At 45.3% G+C, this 24,272-nt stretch overlaps 1 protein-coding gene across 1 annotated transcript; it reads right to left on the bottom strand.

The window, feature by feature from the left end:
* Nucleotides 1-3,933: 3,933 nt before the first annotated feature.
* Nucleotides 3,934-22,327, bottom strand: TTC4 (tetratricopeptide repeat domain 4). Its single transcript, XM_070405202.1, has 10 exons — nucleotides 22,156-22,327; nucleotides 21,477-21,594; nucleotides 20,584-20,745; nucleotides 18,474-18,551; nucleotides 16,700-16,824; nucleotides 13,287-13,373; nucleotides 12,041-12,255; nucleotides 11,330-11,411; nucleotides 9,238-9,320; nucleotides 3,934-5,055 (listed from the first exon to the last, which is right to left on the bottom strand). Exons 1-10 carry the CDS (start codon nucleotides 22,264-22,266, stop codon nucleotides 4,953-4,955), a joined length of 1,164 nt encoding a protein of 387 aa, XP_070261303.1. The 5' UTR covers nucleotides 22,267-22,327; the 3' UTR covers nucleotides 3,934-4,952.
* Nucleotides 22,328-24,272: the final 1,945 nt, after the last annotated feature.

The raw sequence follows: 24,272 nt of genomic DNA, 5'->3' as shown, positions 1-24,272 counted from the left end.
ATGGTCAGCTCCCTGAGCCCAGGGTCCTAGGCAGATTCCAAGTGCCCTGAAGTTCGTGTCTTGGCCAGCTGTTCCACCTGCCACACAACTTCCAAGCAATTTGTTACTGCAAGAGTAACCCACCCTAAGCACACACCATCAGGTTCCCTCAGTAAAGCCTATGCCAAACCCTAATGCAGTGGTTCTCAACCTGTGGGTCGCGACCATCAGAAAACACACATAGCATATCAGATATTTACATTACGATTCATAACAGTAGCAAAATTACAGTTATGAAGTAGCAACGAAAATAATTTTATGGCTGGGGGTCACCACAACATGAGGAACTGTATTAAAGGGTCGCGGCATTAGGAAGGTTGAGAACCACTGCATGGCTCCCAGGCCTACCACAGAGCTCAGGCCCAGCATGTAGGTCAGGAGATGCGGATTCTGACAGCAAACCTAAAAAGGCTGGACTGTGAGGTACAGGAGCGTGGTCCTACTCAGAGGTTCTGCTTATGGGGTAGGATGTGGCCAGTGTCAGGAACTTAAAAGCCCCTGGATGACTCTAATGTACAAAGTCCATTGAGAGCTCCTAGTATGCGGGTAGCTGCCTTCTCTGAGTCCACTGTGTAGTTGAGAGTTTCTTTGAATAATTTCGGTTGTACATTATCAGACTGATGTGAGCTCACTGCTTTTAACGGTCTGATTTTTATTTATTGGGGGCTTTCCATGTGTCATTGTGCTGTGAGGCCCTTTAAATACTGTTTTCAGCTTTGAAACTGTGCAGGGGAGGTGCTGTTATTCCCATTTTACCAATGAGTGAACCTGAAATTTAAGCAACTTACTCAAGGATGCACAGCTCTTAAATATCAGAGCTAGAACCCAAATATTGACAAAACCTATGCCCCTCAACCATACCACATGGCATTTGCCTGTGCAAAAGTGATTTCAGTAAATAAAACTGAATTACTTATATCTAATCAAGTTAGCCTAAAATAAATGAGAAATTAGAATTCGTGCAAATAGATGCATCTATATTTAAATTTGTACTCTATAATGAAGGCTAGCCAAATGTAAGCACTTTTTAAAACCAATTAATTTTATACTCTCATAAGTGTATCAGTTATAGAATGATATAGAATTCAGGAAGTCTAGAGTGGGAGGAGCACTTGGAGCCTGCTTGTGCAACCCTCACTTAACAAATGGGAACAGGCCCAAAGTAGGAATTCACCTGCCACATACCATTTGACTGGCAGGCCTGATTGCAGGCCAGATGCTCCATTCCCTAAATTAGGCTACGCCCCGTTGATCTTACTGTATTAAGAGAGGTCTGGTTGGATCAACCTTCGAGCTACAGAAGCCTTGTAGCTCTGAAATAGGCATCTGTCCTCTGCTTTCCCATACTGGGAGTGCAGTGATTTGCCCAAGGTCAAGTTGGAAACTTAGGTGTCCTGATTCCTAAGCCAGTGTTTCTTGTAGTAGCCAGGAGCAGTATAATTTGGTTGAAAGTTCTAAAGAGATACAATCCTAGATCCACCTCTAGCACCCTATACAAATTACTTGCCCTTAGTGTATCTCAGATTCTTCATCTGTAAGATGCCCTCATGATAATGGTACCTACTGCCCAGTGTTGCCTGGAGGTTGGCTGAGCTTATCTATAATAATAAAAGGGTAATATGCTAATTAGACTGGACTTCTTCTGGATGTCATTCCGGATGTCCTTCCTGATAAAGCCAGCACCGGAGGGAAGCCAGGCCCGGTCCCGGGTGCCTGCAGGCAGCCAGAGGAGGAAAGCCGGCAGCCGGGGGAAGGAAGGCCTACTCTTGCATGAATTTTCATGCATCGGGCCTCTAGTATGTGTGTGTGTGTGTGTGTGTGTGTGTGTGTGTGTGTGTGTGTATACAAAAGAGGAAATATGCAAATTAGGCTGGGATGCCATAAGGGGTCACAACCGGACAGGAGTAGGTTGCACGCTCAGGTGAGGCCCAGAGCGGAGATGGCCGTAGCTGGAGCAGACATGGACAGGGACAGGGGGGCTGGCCTGCGGCTGAGTGCAGGCCCAGAGAGGAGACGGTGGGCCTGGGCCCACCTCCCACGAGTGCAGCGTGGCTCCCTCCCACCTCCTGCGGAATGAGCACGGGTCCCTAGTGGCTCCCATGGGCACCAGTGGCTCACTTCTGCCTCACGCAGAAGCCGCACGGCTCCCATGGAAGCAGTGCAGCTCCCAGTGGCGCGCTGCGGTTCCCGCCAGCTCCCGTGGCAGCGGGTGGCCTACTGCACACGGTATCACGCAATGGGATACTAGTGTATATGAAATGCTTAACCCTTACTGTGCTCTCAGGAAACACTTCCCTCACACCAGATGACTTAGGAAACACCCACAACGGGAGCTCAGGTGCTGCTGTTAACTTTATGTTCAGACCTGGATCTTGTTTTCTTGATGCGATGCTTTACAAGCTTCCTGGGGAATGCCACCAGCCAGAACTAAGCAGCACCTGCAGAATTTTTCTCCTTAGAGGAGAGACTGAAATATTCAAATTGTGTACCTTTCTCCTTCCTGAAGTTGCCAGTGTTACCTTTCCATAAACTGATGAAATGGAAAGGCTGGCAAAACAACAGGTACCGGCTGTTTTATCATTGTTCATTCCTTGGGGAGATCTAGAAGCAACTGGCTGGGAAATATTTAGCAGAATTAATACTTGGGGACAAAGGTTGATGCATAACAAAACCATCATGTAAATCAAGCTTAGGATGTAAATCAAGGGCCCCATTAATATTCTGTGTTTTAATGGAAGAGACACCTACTGGGCTATATCCATAAAGAGCTTTGCAGAAATCCGTTGAAATTGTCATTTCCTTAACTACCTGAGTGCCAGGCCTGCTATTTCTACACCAAGGCGCCAGAATGCTTTTTCAAATGGGTTTTTATCATCCAAGGGTATGTACAGTTTTCTTATTTTTTAATATATTTATTTTATTTCAGAGAGGAAGGGAGAAAGAGATACAAACATCAATGGTGAGAATCAGATCGGCTGCCTCCTGCACACCCCCTACCAGGGATTGGCCAGCAACCCGGGCATGTGGCCTGACCGGGAACAAACTGTGATCTGGTTCGTAGGTTGGTGCTTAACCACTGAGCACGTGGCTGGGCTTAAAGCTTTGTTTTAAAGTTAGAAAATATTTTTATAATTATGGATAGTTTTCTATAATATGGAAAATGGGAAAATATTTTTATGATGTTATTGCAAATTTAGGGAACATTTGAAGAAAATCAAGGTTCTTTATTTGAGTTAAAATAATGGCTTATATCATAGTGACCCATAGTAGAGACTCAGGTCAGACTTCCTGGGCCACTTGATAGCCATGTGACCTTGTGCAAGTATGATCATCCTCATACTCCCAGCTCTTTCCGGTCCGTAAAATGCAGACAACAGTGCCTGGCTAACAGCACGTGCTTGGTAAGTGGCAGCTGCCCTTATAAGGCCAATTAGCCCTTTGCATATGGTAGGTGGGTGGGTAGCGCATGTGGGCCAGCAGAAGGGGGTGGCACCTTTAGGCTCCCCACATTCAGATACCACTTTGGTATCCACTCCTGTTAAGCCAGCATCTCTCAAGGCTTCTATGAGCTTCCATGGGTTGTTGCTAACTGAATGTCAGGCCTCTTGCACAAAGTGTGGAGTTCTTACAAAGAGAACTAAGCAGGAGTCTCTAGCTGGGAAGCAAGGGAGAATGGCTCAATATGGCCTCAGCCGGCTTAGGATGGAAGCTAAACTTCAGTTCCTGGCCACAAGCAGTGTGGTCTTTGTAAATAATCCACACCAAGTTGCCCTTCAAAGACAAGGAAGCACACGGCACAAAACCTCACATTAGTATATTTTAAGGACAGCAGCTGGTGTCAGTTTAATGATGTATTAGTTAGCTTTGCCGCAGTAACAAACCCCCAACTCTCAGTGCCATTACCACAAGCATTTATTCCTCATTCATGTTACAATCGGTGGCTGTAGGGCAGCTGCGCCCCACATGGCTTACCATTCTGGTACCCAAGCTGAAGGAACAGCCCTAATCTGGGAAATATGTGTTCACGGTAAAGGGAAAAGAACATGAACCTTCCACACCATGGCTCTTCAGGGGGAAGGGGTGGGCACCTTGAGAAGTCACATGGCTACAGGTAAGGACATACAAAGCCCTCTAGGTACAACTATGACAGTGACTCAACATGCCAAAAAGTTTTCCAATTTAAAAGGCACAAAATCCTAAAATGTGAAAAACTGGGGAAGAATGCAGAGTCCACTGTCCAAGTGTATCACAGTCCTCCATATTGCAAAGATCAGGAAAACTGTCAAACCTTTTAGGGGTTCTGGAGGATGCCAGAATGTAGGTGTTTACAGATGCAGAAACAGGACCCAGCTTTCCTGGCCCCATCTTACCCCAAGGTATCTTCAGTATCCACACACAGCAACCCTCCAGCTCATGAAATAACTGCAGGTCAGGCTCAGCTTTAGTGCCTTAAAATTACCTGCATGGTTTGTATATATGCAGTTTGAGCGGTAGCTTCTCCAAAGCCTCTAACTCCACAAAGGTTCAGAACCAGGTCACTAGATCCTGACTCAGCCCAGTGAGTTCCTTGGGTCAGTTGCTGTGTTAACTGCAACAGATGGTCCCTTCAGAGAGGGAGGCTGGTAGTTAGCACAGCTCAGAGTCCTTAAGGATGTCATGACCAAAGCAGAGTTCTGTATCAACAGAGGAGAATGAAGACTAGCTGAGGCTCAGCACTCTGATCAGAGAGGCTGCAGCTCCGGGAAGTCAGCAGCTCTTCCCCACCCACAATGTGAGGAAGGACTGTCTCCAGGGTGACAGAAAGAAAGTGTTGGATTCTAGGGGTATGTCCAGCTGATTCAAGTATGCTGTGTTCCAGGCAGAGGCCGATCTGGGAGGAGATCCAGGTGGCCGAGCTCCGCAGCCTGGCTCAGTCACTTTACCTGGTGCACCTTTCTCCCCCGGAGATAATTTCTACAAAAAGGAGAGGATTCCACACAGACCAAAAATGCTGGTGTCAGGGTTTTTACAAGGTACCTGCAGTGAATACAACAAAAGGAAGGAGTGAATTGAACTGCAGTCTTAATCATCCATGGGCTTTCCCAACAACATTCAAGGTGAACCTTTGGATGTGAGTCAACATTAAAATGTAAGTTAGCATATTTATTTGTTGGGTTGTTTAAAAATCTGGCAAATTAGCATGACTCCACCCCCTTATAACCTAGCCAGAAACTCCGGGCCAGTCCTCTAGCATTGAGTGTCGGTGGCTAAACATGACATAAAAACTACAAGAACATGCTTTCACTCATTCAATAGTGAATACCCAGGATAAGCCAGGCATTGTGCTGAAAACAGATTAAAAAACAAACAAAAACCACTGTCCCTGCTCTCAAGCCCAAGAGGGAGGGAGATAAATAATCAATTCAGAACAGCAAGGAACAACTTTAGAAGCACTGGTGAGGAGCAGCCTTAGCCCGAGGTGTGTTTCCCTCTATGGGAAAGAGGAATCAGGAAAGGTTTCTTGGAAATGTCATGTCTGAGCTTGACTTTAATTTGGATAAGGGGCTGCGATGAGGACGTAAAGCCAGGCAGTGTGGGTCACTAGAATGTTTGCTGTTGTTGGGCATAAAGCAAACGGAGTGGGGCAGGTTGGAGAAACAGGCAAGGCCTTGGCCTCCCAGCTTGAGGGGTGTCAGCATTACCCAATGTGCTTGGATTTGGACAGAGGGGCCTGTATCGTGGCTCCAGTCCAGGGACTGAAATTTCCGGAAACCTGTCCTGGGTAGCCTCTTGTCTATACCAGTCATTTACAAAGCAATGACTTCCAACAGCATTTACATTTCCTGAGAAGCATGAAATTGGTCTTCTCCACAAATCAGTCTGCTTTCTGTTTAGGACCCCCTACCCCCTTCTTTTGGAGATAGGGGAGAGTGGAACTCAGGCCTTTAAAGAATCTAAGTAATTTTCTAACAATTGAGAAAATAAGCAGCTAAGAATTTGTCAATAAAATAGAAAGGAGATTTGGGGCCAGAAAAAATACTGCCAAGAGAAGTCACTGATCATGTTTAAAGAAATCTTCACCTCCTGCTTGTCAACCCAAAACAGAAGCATAAAGAGCAGCTGACACTCCCACTGAGTCGGTCACCACATCAGCAATTCCCATCCAATCTGCCTCCTAAACCTCTCTCAAATCCATCCCCTATTTCAGCTCATACCATCGACTAGTACACTTAAAATCTGTAAATCATTTGCCTTTCCAGCGTGGCCCAGTGGTTGAGCATCAACCTATGAACCAGGAGGTCATGGTTCGATTCCCAGTCAGGCCACATGCCTGGGTTGCGCATCCAATCCCCAATAGGGGGCGTGCAGGAGGCAGCTGATCAATGACTCTCATCCATGTTTCTCTCTCTCCCTTCCTCTCTGAAATCAATAAAAATATATATTTTTTTAAAAATTTGTACATTACTGCATAAATTTTACCCTGTGGCTCCATACACCACCATCAGAATAAAGATCATGTTCCTTAGGCAGCATACTCAAGGCCTTCACACATGGCCTTAACCTAGCTCTCCAGCTTCATTTCTCACCACACACCCAACCACCTTCATTCCCCTAACACATCAGGCTCTTTGAACCTAAATGCAAGCGCATTTGCTCAAAGCTCAGGGAAAGTAGCCCAAAAATCAACTTACACATCTACCAAGGGCACTCTTTATAGTCTAGGAACATCCCAAAGCAGAAGAAAGTGACAACTGCCAAATCCAACTGGCTGCCACTGCTACTAAGGAAGGTGCTCTCTTAGAGCAAGACTGTCCTTTACAGTTTACAAAAGCACTTTGTCTCCTACTCTCTCATCAGCTCTCAAATACCTGGTACGTATGTAGGCAAGAGTTATTATTCCCATTCTAGAGGTGAGGAACTAGCCCCAGAGAGGCAGTGTGTGCTTACAATCACACAGCCATGAAACGATGGTGTCTGGCTTCAAGAGCCAATGCTCTTGGAGGTCGACCAAGATGGCGGCGTAGGTAAACACCGGAGACCGCTGCCGCAAACAACCATTTCAAAAATACAACTAAAAGACTGAACGGACATCACCCAGAACCACAGGAAGGCTGGCTGAAGAGAGACTCTACAACTAGAAGGAAAGAGAACAGCAAATCGAGGCTCAGAGGCGGCGCAGTGTGGAAAATACAAAGGTACCGAGGTGCGCGCGAAAGCGGGCTGGTGGCTGAGGGCGCGGTTGTCGTTTTCTGCCGGGAGTGAGTCTCAGACTCTGGGCTCCAGATCCGGGCGAGTCTCTAGGGACCCAGACTCAAACGGGAGAAGCGGGATTACCCGGCATCAGTTGGAACCTGAGGGCAGCTTTCTCTCCGAGGTTTGCAGCGGCTGCCGGGGTTCTGAGAAGCAGAGCCTCTGGGAACGGGACTGAGCGTGGCCATAACTGCTCCCTCCGCCCGCCCTGTTGAGCCCGCCCCGCCCAAAACCTGCGCACAGCCATTTGCCGATCGCCTCAGGCAAAGGCTGGATTAGCGCCTCCCCAGAAGACAGACGTTTTCCGCACAGCTGATTCCTATAGCCAGTCGGCCTGAGGGTCAAATCCCCCTAGTGTTAACTACAACAATTAAGGCTTGGCTAGAACAAGACTGCGCACAGAGACCACAAGGGGGTGCACCAAGAAAGCATAAAAGATGCGGAGACAAAAAAACATGACAGAAATGGAGGATATGGAGCTAAGAATCGCAATTTTGAGGGCTTGCCATAAATTTGTGCAGAACCTCACGAAAACTAATGAGACCCTCGATGCTACGATAAAGAAATTAGAAAGTAAGCATACACGGACTGAAATAAAGAATATTATACCCAATAGCAGACCAGAGGAGTACAATAATCAAACCAAAGATTCGACAAAAAGCACCCAATTGGAAAAGCAAAATGAAAAAAGAATCCGAAAGTGTGAAGATAGTGTAAGGAGCCTCTGGGACAGCTTTAAGCGGTCTAATATCAGAGTCATTGGAGTGCCAGAAGATGAGAGACAGCAAGATATTGAAAACCTATTTCAAGAAATAATGGCAGAAAACTTCCCTCACCTGGTGAAAGAAATGGACTTACAGGTCCAAGAAGCGCAGAGAACCCCAAACAAAAGGAATCCAAAGAGGACCACACCAAGACACATCATCATTAAAATGCCAAGAGCAAAAGACAAAGAGAAAATCTTAAAAGCAGCAAGAGAAAGAGGTTCAATTACCTACAAGGGAATACCCATACGACTGTCAGCTGATTTCTCAACAGAAACTTTGCAGGCCAGAAGGGAATGGCAAGAAATTTTCAAAGTGCTGAATACCAAGAACCTACAACCAAGATTACTTTATCCAGCAAAGCTATCATTCAGAATTGAAGGTCAGATAAAGAGCTTCACAGATAAGGAAAAGCTAAAGGAGTTCATCACCACCAAACCAGTATTATATGAAATGCTGAAAGGTATCCTTTAAGAAGAGGAAGAAGAAGAAAAAGGTAAAGATACAAATTATGAACAACAAACATGCATCTATCAACAAATGAATCTAAGAATCAAGTGAATAAATAACCTGATGTACAGAATGAACTGGTGATTATAATAGAATCAGGGACATAGAAAGGGAATAGACTGACTATTCTTGGGGGAAAAAGGGGTGTGGGAGATGCGGGAAGTGACTGGACAAAAATCATGCACCTATGGATGAACACAGTGGGTGGGGAGTGAGGGTGGAGGGTGGGGTGGGAGCTGGAAGGAGGGGAGTTATGGGGGGAAAAAAGAGGAACAAATGTAATAATCTGAACAATAAAGATTTAATTTAAAAAAAAAAAAAAAAAAAAAAAAAAAAGAGCCAATGCTCTTTCCTTATAACAAAATCAGGGGACAAGGCACAATTGGGAGCAGTAGGGCCATCCCAGCTATCTTCAGATACAAAAGACAGGCAGCTTTTTCCTCCTCAGACCAGTCCCACTCCCATCTCCCAGTCTGAGGGCGCATGGCTGCAGTGCAATGAGCTCAGTCATCACACTGCCACCTGTTTGGCAAATGGCTGGGCCAGTCTCCATGGTTGCCATCTCACTGTTTTATGTCCAGGGCAGAAGGTAGGAAGTACGAGGCAATTAACAGTGGAATGAGAACCTGGCTGGATCCCTGGAATGGTGGGTGAGCATCTTCCCTGTTGTACTCAGGCTCATGAAGAGACTCACCTGGGGTGCTGTAGCACCTGCAGCAAGGTGCTCTTAGGAGGCACCCGGTACAGTTCTGCCCTGTCCTCATCTTCAAAGTAGACCTGCAAGATTAACGGAGGAGTGGGAGTGAGATACAAACAAATGGCTGCAGCAGCACCAGGCACGTTCAGGCCCAGTCTAGGGAACAGTTAAAGAGATATGATTGTTACTAGCTGAATGCCTCCTGCACAGAGCTGTGGAATATAAAGCACTCAGTCCTGCACAATGATACTAAGAACGGTATTATTGGCTCCATTTGCCAAAGATAGAACCAGGATCAGAGAAGGGAAATAACTCACCAATGAAACCCAGACAATAAACAGAGCAGCCAAGACTCAAGCCCAGGCCTATGAGCCTTCCCTTCCCTAACAATTCAATGTATCAAAGTTAATTTCCTGATTTTGATGGTTGATTGGGATTATGAAGGAAAATGTCCTTGTTTGTGGCAAATAGACAATGAAGTATTCAGGAGTGATGGGGGATCAGTTGGAATCTTTCTGAAATGGTTAGAAGACAGACTCTTTATACTGTAATTTGTGATTATTTTTTAATTCCAACAATGGGATATTAAAGGAAATTCTGACACATGCTGTAACATGGATGAACCTTGAAAACATTATGCTAAGAAAAATAAACCAGTCCCACAGTCAATATAGTAGGATTCCACTCATATGAGGTACCTAAAGTAGTCAAGTTTAATAGAGACAAAGTAAAATGGTGGTTTCTAGGGGAAGGGAAAATAGGCAGTTATTGTTTAACTAGAGGCCCGGTGCACGACATTCGTGCACTGGGGGAGGGGGTCCCTTAGCCCAGCCTGCACCCTCCCTCAGTCCAGGACCCCTTGGGGGATGTCCACCTGCCGGGTTAGGCCCACTCCCCGTGGCAGGCGGACATCCCCCGAGGGGTCCCAAGCACTGCCACCGAGGCAGGAGAGGCTCCCACCACTGCGACTGCGCTCACCAGCCATGAGCCCAGCCTCTGGCTGAGCAGTGTTCCCCCTGTGGGATCTCACTGACCACCAGGGGGCAGCTCTTGCATTGAGCGTCTGCCCCCTAGTGGTCAGTGCGCATCATTAGCGATCGGTCGTTCCGCCATTCAGTCATTTGCATATTAGGGTTTTATTATATAGGATGGGTAGTTTCAGTTTGGGATGATGAAAATAGAGATGGATAGTGGTGATGGTTGCATAATAATGTGAATGTACTTAATGCTACTTAACTATAATGAATAATAATAGTTACATATATATAATTTAATAAGTATCTATACTAATAAAAGGGTAATATGCAAATTAAACTGGATAGACAGGACGTCTTTTGGATGTTCTTCCTGACAAAGCCATGGTGGCTGCGAGGGCCGAGGGCAGGTGGCTGGCAGTGGCAGCAGCAGCAGCAGCAGGGTGATGGGGATGGTGTCTCCCCCTGATCAGCCTGGTTGCCCCCCCCCCCGCAGAGGGAGGCCAGATTGCGGGAATGGCCTTAAGCTGTCAGTAGGACATCCCCTGAGGGTTCCCAGACTGTGAAAGCTGGCAGGCCGGGCTGAGGGACTCCCCCACTCCGTGTATGAATTTTCGTGCACCAGGCCTCTAGTATCCTATATGATAAAGATGTAATATGCAAATGGTCATTATGCCGAGAAGCGTAATGACTGACTGTATAATGACTGGATCACGATCAGCAGGAGGGTGGAGCAGCAAGCTACAAGTGGGCGGCAGAGAGCGACAGGAGAGGGCAGGGCAGCAAGCTATGGGGAGGGTGGGGCAGCAGGCAAAGAGCTACTGGAGGGCGGCAGCGAGCTTTGGTGCACGGATTTGTGCACAGGGCTAATAGTGGAATATAAAATGATAAAGTTTAGGTTCTGTATATTTTATTTTTTTTTAAAAAAAGCAATGAATGTAAAAAGGGGACATATGTAATACTTTCAACAATATCTTCTTTTTTTTTTTAAAGGGGCAATGAACCCCCTCCCCCCTCAAAACATCCCATAGAGCAGCAGTCGCCAAATGGTGGTCCGTGAGGTCCGAAAGGTTGGTGACCGCTGCCATAAAGGAACAAAATAAAATTTCTCTTACCTCTAAATTATCAGGGCAGTATTTTTGCTCTAAGTCCCAAGAGGGTGTTTCACCAAACATCACCATTAGATGATCAATAAACCTAAGGATATAACATGCACTTTCTGGGTATCAATAACTAATGATCTATTTTCCCACATCACAGTCCCCAGACACCAAATCAGAGATATCAAGAATGTATGAAACACAAAATGCAGATGTAAGCCATTTTGACAACAGTGCCCAAAACGTGTATGTGTATCACTTGTCCTATTATGACATAGTAATTTTCTTTAATTTAAAGTAATTTTCTTTACATTTAAGCCTGACTCAAGCTTAACAACATTCCTCACCCTTAGCCACATTCTAAGCATTAATCTTAAGAAATCACATGTTAAAACTGCTAGTTATACTTTTTCTAATAAATACACATTTAAATTACTATGCATTTACTACCTACAATGATTTCATATCTCACCAGATATGTACAAACACTGTATTGCAGTGTTATATTTACTAGTCCCATCAGTACAGTGGTGAGACTGTCTATCATTGCAGAGCTAGTTAGCAACGGAGAAATCAGCTATAGGACTGAGATTATGCCAAACCAGACAGACTAAAACCCTCTACACTATTCTCTTCCTTCAACCAAAAATCCATCTGTCCCTCCTGCAGAGACTACAGGAAAAGATCATGCAAGAAAGAGCTCAGGGTTCCTGGGCAAGTAAGTACCTGGAGTCCTCATGAAAAGCAGAGATGAAGTCCGATTGGGCATACTCCGGGTACAGAAAGAGCACAGGCCAGCTCAGTCTGCCCTGGTCATCTACACTCAGCCTGGCTCCATAGGGGTTCTCAAAGCTGAGCCCATCCAGGAGTGTACTTAGACCTTCTGAGGCAGAATCTTCATCCTCACTGGTAGCTTCAGAGACTAGCCTGATGTTCCTAGCCTGGGGTAAAGACAGAAACCTTACTGTGTGGAAGGATGCAAACCCATTTCACAAAAAGGGAAACCATAATACTGCAAGCTTCCTGATTCACTGTCATTACCCCTGAGACCTAGCACATAGCTGGCATCACTTGTTTAACTGAACTTCCCTGGACATCTACCAAAAATAGAGATGAGCTAGAGATGGTTCCCGCCCTCAAGACCAGCTCGTGGTCTAGTGGAGAGCTAGCTATGGAAATAAGTACAATATACAATGCGAAGTAAAGCTTTGGAACTGCCGCCCATGAATAATTAATTCAGTCTGGGGGCTGGAGGTGACTGGGGGAAGCTAGGCCTTCAACAAAGACTTTGAAAGGCAGAGAAGTAGAAATGGGGGAAGGTGGAAGGGCATTCCACCCCAAGGAACATGTGCACAAAAAGATCAAGAGCAAAGAGTGTGGCATGTGCTTCAGTTCAGCCAGGACATGGAATACTAAAAATAATGCACATTGACTTAATCTTGACTGTCTTATGGAAATAAGGATAAATCTAAGGTCTGAATAATGGAGTCACCTCTTACGTGTGTGTGTAGAGATTCCTAAGGCTACAAACAAGAGGAAAATTACATGCAATTCAAATTGCCTTTGATGTTATCTCCTAAATCAAAGGTTGGCAAACTTTCCCTTAAAGGGTCAGATAAGAAATACTTTAGGCTTTGTGGGTCAAATGGTCTCTGTTGAAGTTAACTACTCAACTCTGGCATTGTAGCATGAAAACAGCCATAGGTACCATAAACAAACAGGCAGGGCTGCATTTGCTGACCCCTACTCTAAGCTATTATTAAAATATAGTATGTATGGCTTTGAGACCAACATATGCACACAAGTGGGAGAGCTGACTGAACTCAGGGAGTCTGACTCCAGAGCCCCTTCATCACGAAACTTTATCAAAGCAGGAAGAAAATGAACAAATTCATCCCAAGAAAGGTTCCCAAGAGACCTCAGGATTCTTGGGTTTAGCAAGACCATAAGGGCCTAAGGTTTGAGAGCTTACCTTGATGGCCTGGAGTAAAGCCTCATTCTGATTCTGCTCCTTCTTCTCTTTCAGCTTTGCTTTCCTTATATCCCTCTGTTCAGTCCGCTGAAAATAAATTCAGATGCATCACCTCTAAGGAACTTGCGTCCTCATGTTATCCCAGTCTGCTCCTAAAAATCACTACCTCTGTTCTCTATCCAATACAGGCTCCTATGTCAAGGAATACCAGTGGTGCACATTAGAGAATGATTAAGATGGATGTTCAATAAACATTTAAAAATTTACAGTTCCTGTACCCAAAGATTCAGTCTACAGGAGAGTGTGGGGAGTGGAAAGACAAGTGAAAGGTCTGTGATGTGGTACCCTGGTGGTGTGAACCAAGTGCTATGAACCACAGAAGAGGGAGTAACTGACTCTGCCCCTTTGAGGAGGTGGGTTTAGATAGAAGAGGAACATTCCACCAGATGAAGGAGAAAGCATTCTCGGTAGAGACTGACATCAAATGGATACCATTATGGGACATTTCAGCTTCATTGGTATGGCTGGGAAAACCCAGGGCAAAACTTACCAGAGGCTCTCTGCCTTTTGCACAATTATAATCCACTAGAGGCCCAGCGTACAAATTCGTGCACGAGTGGGTTCCCTTGTCCTGGCCTGTGGGATCGAGCCGAAACCGGCTCTCCAACATCCCCTGAGGGGTCCTGGATTGAGAGGGCACAGGCCAGGCCGAGGGACCCCACTTAGTGCATAATTGGGGCTGGGGAGAGACGCGGGAGGTTGGCCAGCCAAAGAGGGACCGTGGGAGGGCTCCAAGGCATGTCCAGCCCGTCTCACCCAGTCCCAATCAGCCGGACCCCAGCAGCAAGCTAACTTAGGGGTCAGAGCATCTGCCCCCTAGTAGTCAGTGCACATCATAGTGACTGGTTGACGGGTTGACTGTCTGACCCCTGGTCATCAGCGCAGGTCATAGCAAGCAGTTGAGCAGTCTTAGCATATAATTACCCTATTACGCTTTGATTGGTTGAACGGCCGACCGCTTGACCAGACACTTAGCATATTAGGTTTTTATTATATAGGATGACAGAAAAGTGCCACAAGTCTACTTAATCTGGCAGAAATATAATTTAGATTTCCTTTTCTGGCTAATCTACCCCAAACCAGCTGACCACTGCTTTTACCCTCAAGATTGTATATTAAGAAGGATCAGCAAACTCCTTCTGTAAAGGGCCAGAGAGTAAATATTTTAGGCTTTGCAGACCTTGTATGGTTTATGTCACATATTATCTGGTTTTGTTGTTATTTATAACACTTTTGACACTTTAAAAATGTGAAAAACATTCTTAGTTCACTGAATGTGCAAAAGAGGCCTGGATTTGACCAGTGGGTCAGTTTTCTGAGCCCCGTTCTAAAATATACCACCATTCCTCATCCTCTCCACAAATGCCTCACAAAGGCTAACAGTTCTTTTTGTTTCTTGTGAACAAAGCCTACCCTTTCAGAGAGACAGTGGCTGATAATTCTTGGTCATTCCTTCTCCAATCGAGTCTGCCAAGAGAGCTGCAAAAATCCTTTCTGCTGTTACCAAGTTTGATTACACTATCAAAAGTGCCCCACCCATGGACACTTCTAGAACTATGTCTAATACTGTCTTCCTAGTTGAGTTACATTTGACCAGTGTCTGGTCCACATTAGAAAATGATTAAGATGGATGATTAAGGATGACTTGGACTCTCTGATGTTTTGTTCTGATTTACAGGATGCAAGTGGGTGGATATGGCTATCTCACCTGAAATTTGGGGTCTCAGCAGCCCACATAAAGTGGAATAACCACCAGGTCAGAGCAGAGGAGCCCTGAACTATGGAGCTTGCTGCTCCCTCTTTTTAAATCAACTTTGTTGAGGTGTAATTTACAAATTTTATGTGTATAGTTTAATAAGTTTTGACAAATCTATACCGAGTACTCAATACTCCAATCCTTCAATGGTTCTCGACCTTCCTAATGCCGCGACCCTTTAATACAGTTCCTCATGTTGTGGTGACCCCCAATTTCATTGTTACAAATTGAACATAATTAAAGCATAGTGATTAATCACAAAAACAATATGTAATTATATATGTGTTTTCTGGTGGTCTTAGGCGACCCCTGTGAAAGGGTCATTCGACCCCCCAAAGGGGTCGCGACCCACAGGTTGAGAACCACTGCTCTAGAAAGTACCTTCATGCCCCTTTGCAGTCAATCTCCCTCCCATCCCACCAGTGGAATGCTTGTTCCTTTTTATTGCCAAGTAATATTCTATGGTGTGAATATACCACTTTGCTTATCTAGTCTCTTATCCTTGTCATCTTCTTCCTCATCCTCTAGCATATCCTCCACTACTATACCACATTGCCTGTTATCTTTCCCTGATATTATCAAGTAGTTCCATGTCAACAGTAACAACAAAACCAATGGTATCACGTAGAGCTTAAAGTTCCAGACAACAAAGAGAAAGAGCATGTCTTTTTCTTCCTCCTCCAGCAATTTCTTATTTTTTTCTTCGGTCTTTTTTGAAACTGCCTCCTTTCTTCTCTTGGTTTCGTTCTTCCTTTTACAACGTATTATTTTACTTATTTATTTATTTAATTGATTGTTTCATAATAGTGGTTCTGTACACAGCATGTAGCAGTGATATAATCTCATGGCAGGATACTGTCCAGTTGAAGTAAAGATATTATAGCGTCTTATTAGGCATTTAAATTTGTTGTTTGTTGAACAATTACCAATCATCCCATTTGTTAAGAGGCTTGCTTTGCGCATGTGAGGGAGGAGCAAAAGGAATGGTGACAGCAAGCGGAGGGTTGGTTACACCTGGAAGACTTGGATACCACCTCCCAGTTAGAGGAGTACCTTGCCTTGCTCTGGAATACATAAAAGACACATCAGTCTATAGCTTACCTATTTTTGTCTCTAGTGATTTAAACTTAGCCTCCTTTAACTTGGCCAACCTATCAATTGCACCTAGGACAGAATCAATTCTCTCCAGTAGCTGATCTCTAACTTCCTTTATTTCAGTTAATATATCTCTGGTCTCTTCACTTGACTCGCTTCCAGGAGGCTCTGTTTCTTCCTTTTTACTCTTGTCATTTGTAGAATCAGCACATGTTGACATTCTTTCCATCCTTGTTTCTGTTTCTGTGGCAGCTAAAGACAGACCTTGGGTCAACACTTGTGGTTTGTCATCCAGGAAGGTTGTTGGGTCTCTGTATGCTGGTCCCAAAGGTGGACCTGCCTGATGAGGGTTCATACGTCTTGGTCAGAGCTTTTTGGTTCTTGATTTTTGTTTTTAAAGAAGAAAAAGTTTACAATGACCAAAAAGACACAATCTGGGGAATGCAAATTTAAGTTATTGATGTTAATTAAGTGCCAAGTGGCTACTGATTTTGCCACTAACCTTTAGTTTATCTGCTTTAATCCTCATTTCCAGAAGCTTCTTCTCTTTGGCATCTATCTGCAGCCCCTCATCACACCAGTTCATAGCCTCAGCAAAGTTTTTCAGTTCCAGATGGCATAAGGCACCTGCAGGAACCCAGAACTCTTAGGGCCCATGGACAACATGGATGGAAAGAGCCCCCTTGAGGTGGAATCCCCACTCCACCAGCCACCAGCCAGCACCCTGAAGAGGAAACAGATAAAGCCCCTTGTACTGTATTCCCAAGACTAGAAGACCATTTTTGTATCTCAGATCAAAAGGTCTCTAGGGCCCTCAACTCAAAACTCCTGTGAGACTCCCTAGTCTTAAGGACTCTTAAAGTAGGGAAGGCTGCAGCTTAGTGGCAAAAAGCACAGGCCTTGGAATCAGACAGATCTGGCTGGAAATCTGGCTCTGTCATTTACCAACTAGGCATTAGACCAGTGGGTCTCAACCTTCTGGCCCTTTAAATACAGTTCCACATGCTGTGACCCAACCATAAAATTATTTTCGTTGCTACTTCATAACTGTAATGTTGCTACTGTTATGAATCGTAATGTAAATATCTGATATGCAGGATGGTCTTAGGCGACCCCTGTGAAAAGGCCATTCGACTGCCAAAGGGGTTGCGACCCACAGGTTGAGAAGCACTGCATTAGACTAAGGACTGAGCACCTCTGAGCTTCTGGTTCCTCATCTGCACATGAGAAGAAAGAAGTCCATCTCAAGTCATTTTTCTAAATGGCGTCACAAAGCAGAATCTGCCTCAGCCATTAAAGCAGTGGCAAGACCAAAGATATTAGGTCTCTCCTAAAACTGTTCTTGATGGCTACCAGTTTAAGCTACTTCTCCTTTAATCATGCTCAGTCTTCTCCTGTCAACCATTTAGGCTTTCAACAGAACGTCTAAATATGAGAACAGTAAGTGCTGAGATGTCAGCAGAATCCAACTCCATCTTCTAAAGATAAACAAGCTGATATTCAGAATGGGTGTCTTGCCAAGGCCACATGGTAAGGTAAAACTGACAATTCAATCGAGGATTACAGACTTGCAACACGAGGACAATTCCACAGGACTCCATTCAACTTACTCGCCAATCTTTGCTCAGTACCTTCTTTCCCTATGAGAAACACCCCCAATCATAAAGATCTGAAGAAGCATAACTTTGATAAAGAATTTTAAGTTGGTCCATGAGGATACAGGGGAAATTAACATTTGAGGAATAAATTACTAGTAAAGTTTGCAAAGACCTTTGAGCTTCTTTAAAAAAAAAAAAAAGGTTAAGTATAAAAAGTAATAAAAGCACTATTATTACATAGAAAGGTTAGACTACAAGAAAAAGAACAATCAGGAACATCTCAGCCTCAGAGTTATCTTTTAATTAACATTGACATGACATTTGAAGATTTCACTGTTCAATCAACTAATTTGGAAAAAAATTAGAATGTGGCTTTTGGAATTGCTTTATTTTAATTAATTTTATTCTTTATTAATATGAAATGAGAATGAGGAATTTCAATTTCTCTACAAATTCTTAAAACACAAAGGGCTGGATTATTTTCTGGAGAATTCTTTTTAAAATGGCATGTTGCTATTGATAAGGACTAGGAACTTAATTAACATCAAGATTGCAAAAATAAGGTGATTTCATTAGTATCTTAGCACCTTATTATCAAACCTTAAGATGTCTCAACTTCTGGTTCCATAGTGCTAACTTTTCCTTAATTACTATCATACTTAGTTCTACAAGACTTACCTCTTACTATTGCTTTGAGGTGGCAGGGTTTTAGTTTTCTGGCAGCCATCACATCATTGAGAGCAGAACGAAAATTGCCTGATGAAACATCATTTAAAAGAAATAATATGGTTTAAAATCAGAATATTTTCAAAATTTCATGTGTAGAGACAAAGACACTCTTGTACAATCTTGGATAAATATAATCAAAGCAACTGTTTTTAAAAAATATACATATTTTTAAAATATATATAATTGTGCTCATCAAAAGCCTTAGAAATGCTTAAATCATCAGGCAACCAACCCACCAAACTACAGATGGCTCGCTAGTAAGCACGTGAAATGATGCTCAACATCAGGAATTAAAGAAATTAAAATAAACATAAAATTGGTAAAAATAAAGTTACATAATATCCAGATATGAAAAAAGGGCACTCTAATAGTAAATTAAAGAGCAAATTAGCATGCACTTTGTGGATACATTGTGACCTAACAATATTCTTCTAAGAATTTATCCTACCTTACATAGTTGCTATGAGGTCAAGAGGGTAACAAATTTAGAGAAATAAAATGGGAAATGTGCTTTGTAAGCCATACCAGTGACATATTTAAGGAATGGCTCTCATATTTACCTATTTGCTCCTCTGGTGTCCTCACACACACATTTTTTTCTTGCAAGGTGCTTTTGTTCTTTTTTTTTTTTTTTTTTTTTTTTTTTGTCCTATAAATTATATCCTTTAAGCTCCCCAAAGAAAGGAACTATGTAGCTCTTCTTCACAGTGCAGTGAAGTCAGGTCTTACTTATCTCTATGATGCCAGTGCCTGGCACGGAGTATTAAATGCTGAATGGAGAAAATGTATTCCTCCAGAAATTAGAAGACTGGGTTTCTAGTCCAGGTCCTGGCATTAAAGAAAGGGTCCCTCTCTGGGCTTATACAAATTGAGGGCACTGGCTAGCCCAAATAATCTTTAAAGTCTACACCACTCTTTTTTTTTTTTTTTTTTTTAATTGATGTCAGAGAAGAAGGAAGAGGGAGAGAGAGAGAGAAACATCAATGATGAGAGAGAACCATTGATTGGCTGCCTCCTGCACGCCCCACACTGGGGATCAAGTCTGCAATCCGGGCATGTACTGACCGGGAATGGAACCATGACCTCCCGGTTCACAGGTCAATACTCAACCACTTAGCCATGCTGGCCAGGCACCACTCTTACTTTTTAGAATTTTATAATGAAACAGGCTAAATGAGGAAACAGTTTGAGTAGACGATGGTTGGGGAGAAACTGTGCTCAAATGGTGACGAGTCCCAACAGACTCATCCCAGCTAGATTACAGGGCTCATTCTTTCCCATACCCTCAGAAATGCCTGGGTTCATTCCTTGGTCCTCTCTTATTTACATGGGTTTAAAATGACCAAGACTAGCCACTAGCAAATAACCAGTATTTCCCAAAGTCACATCTGCAGAACACTACTGCATATTAATTAAGTGTTACTTGAAGAGGGGGCTTACAAAACTTGAGAATCATCAGGTAAAGTTCTTTGCTGTAAGTTGCCTCAGAGTCCTTAACATACTCATGTACACTGCAAATCCCCCACAGAAAAGCAGCACTTTCCAAACTTACTTGTCCAAAGAATTTTTTCTCCAAGAGTCCCATAGAATGCTCTTTGAGAAATTCTCCTTTAGATAATATAGTTTCATACAAAGATCTAAGTCCTTTTAGCATCCTTGGGAAGGCCAGAGTGGGGGGAAGAAGGAGGAGGAGACATTTTTTGAGGGAATAGAAGCATGTGTGCTAAAAAAAATCCCAGATCATATCAACTCATATATTAAGGTATGTGATGCCACTCATTTGGTTCAGATAGCAAAAAGTATCCATTCTATCTGGTTTCTCTTTTCACCAAGTCTACCTGAAAGATCAAAGTCCATTGCAGCTGTCGCCAACCCGTGGTCCTCGGACCACTGGTGGCCCGTGAGGTCCGAAAGGCTGGTGACCGCTGCATTAAAGTAAACAACCCTAGGTGTCTGGGATAAGTAGCTCTTTTTCCTGACACTCAAACTCCACGAGCCGTCATAATAGCTTTACCATAAGTTAACTCTTTTGAAAGCATGCAACAATGGAATGAATTACCCAGATAGTACTGTGCTGCTGCCCGGTTGGTATAAAGAACAGCATTCAAATCAGGGTCTGCACATTTTTTCTTTAAGCCTTCAGTATACGAAGTCACAGCTTTTTCATAGTCTTTTTCTTTAAAGTATTCATTGCCCTCATCTTTATAGGTCTTGGCCTGTTCTGCAAAGAAAACAAGAAATAATCAAAATATCTTATTTTTTAAAGGCTCAAGATAAAAATAGTCTAAATCATGCAACAATGACATGTAATAAACCAAACAGAAGAAACTAAAAGGGAAAGAAAACTCAAAAATTAATCCTATAAAACTGGGTATTAACATGGAAGAATAGTCATGTGTATGTACTGCTACAATCAATTCCAAATATTTTACAAGGGAGATTATTAAGTGCTTACCAACAAAGAAACATACAAGAAAAAGGTGTGCTTACCCTAGCTCCTAAAGAACTTTCTCTTTAGTTACTGAAAGAATGGGGAGGGGGGAATTATACTTCCCCCCATTTTGCTTTCTGTTCTTTTACTCCCTAGAATACAAATTCCCTCCTCACCCTAGTAAGAGCCTACACACTTGTTAGGACTCAGTTCCAGTTTCTGGTCCGTTGTGAGCCCACTCCTACCTCTCTGCCCTCGGTGCTCCAGCAGCACTTACACACAGGTTTTGTCCTGATTCTTTAGGACAATCTGGCTACCCACTGGGTCACGGCCTTAGAGGGCAGGCTTCTTCATCCCTGTATCCCTAATGCCTAGCACTTAGTAGGTATCCAAAAAACTGTGTGGAATAAACAGTGACAAGTTGTCTCCGACTAACTACTACTTGTTATAAATCAGAACGACTCACCCTTGACCTCAGTTCTACGGAGACACAAAACAAATGTTGGAGTCATGGAAGATACCTTCTGGAGGTCGCTCGTCATCAAAAATAATTGACTGGAGGCAAGCCAGGTCCGGGTTCTCCTTGGGATCAATTTCTGACGGCGCTTTCTTCATAAACAGGGGGATCTTCTCAAATTCCTGGAGATTGTTAAGAGAAGCATGAACTATACAAACGGGATTTGCCACGGAGCAGATCCAACTCCACGTCTCTACATCCAAGCTTCCTTTCTTATCATGCTTTGCAAAGCATCCCGACTGGCGGTATGGCTGCCCACCCGGCCTCGGCTTCCACCTGTAAAACGCGTGCAGAATCCTGATCTCTGAAGACTCTGCAGTCACCACGTCCTGACCAGAGCGGCAGTGACCGGCACGCCCTGGGCACTCGGTGTCCGCACTGCCCCGCCGCGCACCCCATCTTCGCACGAGCCCAGGAGGCCGGCGCCCCGGTTCCGCCTTTTAAACCCGGGAGGCGGCTCCCAGAAGGTAAATAACTGGCCCGGGACCAGCGCCACAGGCTGTCCGACTCCGGGGCCTGGGCTCCTGGATGTCCTGGCAGGTTAAGGAGGCCCTCGGGCCCCCGAGGCCGACTTTCAACACAGAGTAGCAACCACCCGCCACCGGCAGCAACAGGGCCCGGGGGCTGAGGAGGCGGGAGCCCGCACCACGGCCCACACGTGCGCGGAGACCACGGCCGCCTACCTCTTCCCACCGGTCCTCGCGGAAGCGGCCGCGGTAAGGCTGGCTCTGGAACTTCTCCAGGAACGAGTCCATGCCGTCCTCGGAGGCGGCGTCCGGCTCGGGCCGCTCCATGGCACCTCCAGGCCCCTCAAGCCCGGCGCCCCGCGGTCCCGGCGCGGTTTCCGGCGGTGCGGGCGCCCTCCCCTAAGTCCTCCGGGCGGCGCCGGCCCGCGCGCCTGGGTTCCGCGAGCCGGGGGCGTGGCCTGCCGGGCCCCAGCCACACCCCCGGATACGCCCCTGTGCGCCCCGCCCTCCCCTCCGCGGAGCCGGGGGCGTGGCCTTGGTGGATAAACCCAGCTTCCCAGAGCGCTCACTGCCTCAGTCGCTCGTTTGTTTAGCAGCGGGTTAGCAAGTTTCCTGAGCTCCTCCTGTGCCGCAGGCCGGTTGCAGTGGCTGGGAAAACAAAGCAGATGAAATCCCGGCCCTAGTCTAGGAGGCGATAAGGTGGTGGGGAGAGACCCGACACTAAACAAATAAGATGGGAGAGTTATCAGGTGGTAGCAAGATCCCTGGGCGAACAGTTTTAAACCTGTGGACAGGCATTCAAGCAAAGGAGGAGGCCTGGAGTGAAAGGGGGCGTGGGGGGGGGGGGGAACATTCCGCACGGAGGCGGGGGAGCCCCAGCGAGGGCAGCTTTGGGGATGGGGTGCTGGAGCAGAATGAAAAAGACGGTGAAAAGAGGATAATGGGCCGTGATTCCGAGGACCCGGTTTTCCTCAGTGCAACGGGGCCTTTTGGAGAGTTGGGGAAAAAGAAGTGATGTGATCAGATGTGTCAATTTCCAATATTAACCTCCTCCTAACCCCACTGCTGAGATGGAAAGTAGGTCTCCAGGCCAGGTGAGCCTTCCTGCAGCCACCGGGTTACCAGCAAATGGCTTTCAGCCCTGCACTGGGTGCTACAGCCTCGGGGAGCCCACAGCCTGGTCCAGAAGGAAAGGCAGCCCAGCCGCAGCCCAGGGGACAGGGAGCTGCTTACAAATCTGCACATGGAGGCACAGAGGAGTGGGTGTTGCTGGGGGTGAGGCAGGGCAATAAGAAGCTAGGAAAATTCCTTGACAAGTGGAATGAGCAAACGGAGACAGATAGCTGAACCAACTGGTCGAGTAATTTACAGCTAGTTACAGAAGGTCATCTCGATAGAGGTAACATCTAGGCCTCAGTTGTATTTCAGCCAGGCCCAGAAAAGCAGCAAAACCAGGTGGGTGACCCCAGACCAGCTGCTGTGACTAATGGCCAATCAGTAGAAGCCATGATCCCGAAAAGGTTCGCCTAGAAAAGCTGATGAATATTCTATTGAAACCCTCCCCTAAGACCTCCCCTAAATTCCCAGCCTTTAAAAATCCTCAAAACAGAGAACCCAGCACAGGCTCTCCCTCCCAGGAACACACCTGCACCTTTCCCTTTTCCCTCTTCTTCCTTCAGGACACACATCTCCTAAACGCTAAGGGACCCACGAGACTTGCAACCAGAGGAGCAATGGGCAGCAGCAGCTTGTCCCGGGCTAACCCCCTAACCTGTCTCTAAGGCCACCTTTCCTCTGACTTGAGGCCAAGCAGCCACCTAGGTTCATTTCTTTCCTATAATGTTTCCAGGGAGCCTAGGCTCTCTCTCCTGTTGCAGCTTCTATCCTAGGCCCTCCCTTGTTTCACCATCCCCAGCTTTACTAAACATACTGTACTCTCAAAGTCACTTGGACTTGGACTGTGAAATCTTTCCTGCATGAAGTCAAGAACTCACAAACTACAGACCAGGCCGAGGCAGGGCCAGGTCCCCTTTCTGGTAACAGGGAGATTCGGGGAGGTTTCACAGAGGAGGTGATGCAGAGATGAGGAAGGTTTCTGCAGATGGGTGGAGGTTGGAGGGAAAGCTGGGCATTTCAGGCCATGGGAGCCCACATGCAGAGAGGAATGGAGGTATACAGCAGCCAGCATACTGGATACTGGGAGCGTAAGGCCAGCAAGGTGGGAGAGGGCCAGAGGGCCGGGTTGCACATTGGCCTTCATTCTGCAGAGGATAGTGAGCCAAGGGCAAGTTTGTCTCAGGAAGGCCTGGGTTGCCAGGTGAAAGATTGATAGG

This window comes from Myotis yumanensis, unplaced genomic scaffold, assembly GCF_028538775.1.
Source record: "Myotis yumanensis isolate MYYU_CA2020_CCGP unplaced genomic scaffold, mMyoYum1.0.hap1 SCAF_2, whole genome shotgun sequence".
NCBI classification, from domain to species: Eukaryota; Metazoa; Chordata; class Mammalia; order Chiroptera; family Vespertilionidae; genus Myotis; species Myotis yumanensis.
Note: the sequence above shows the minus strand (reverse complement) of the source record. Positions and strands in the feature narration are given on the sequence as shown.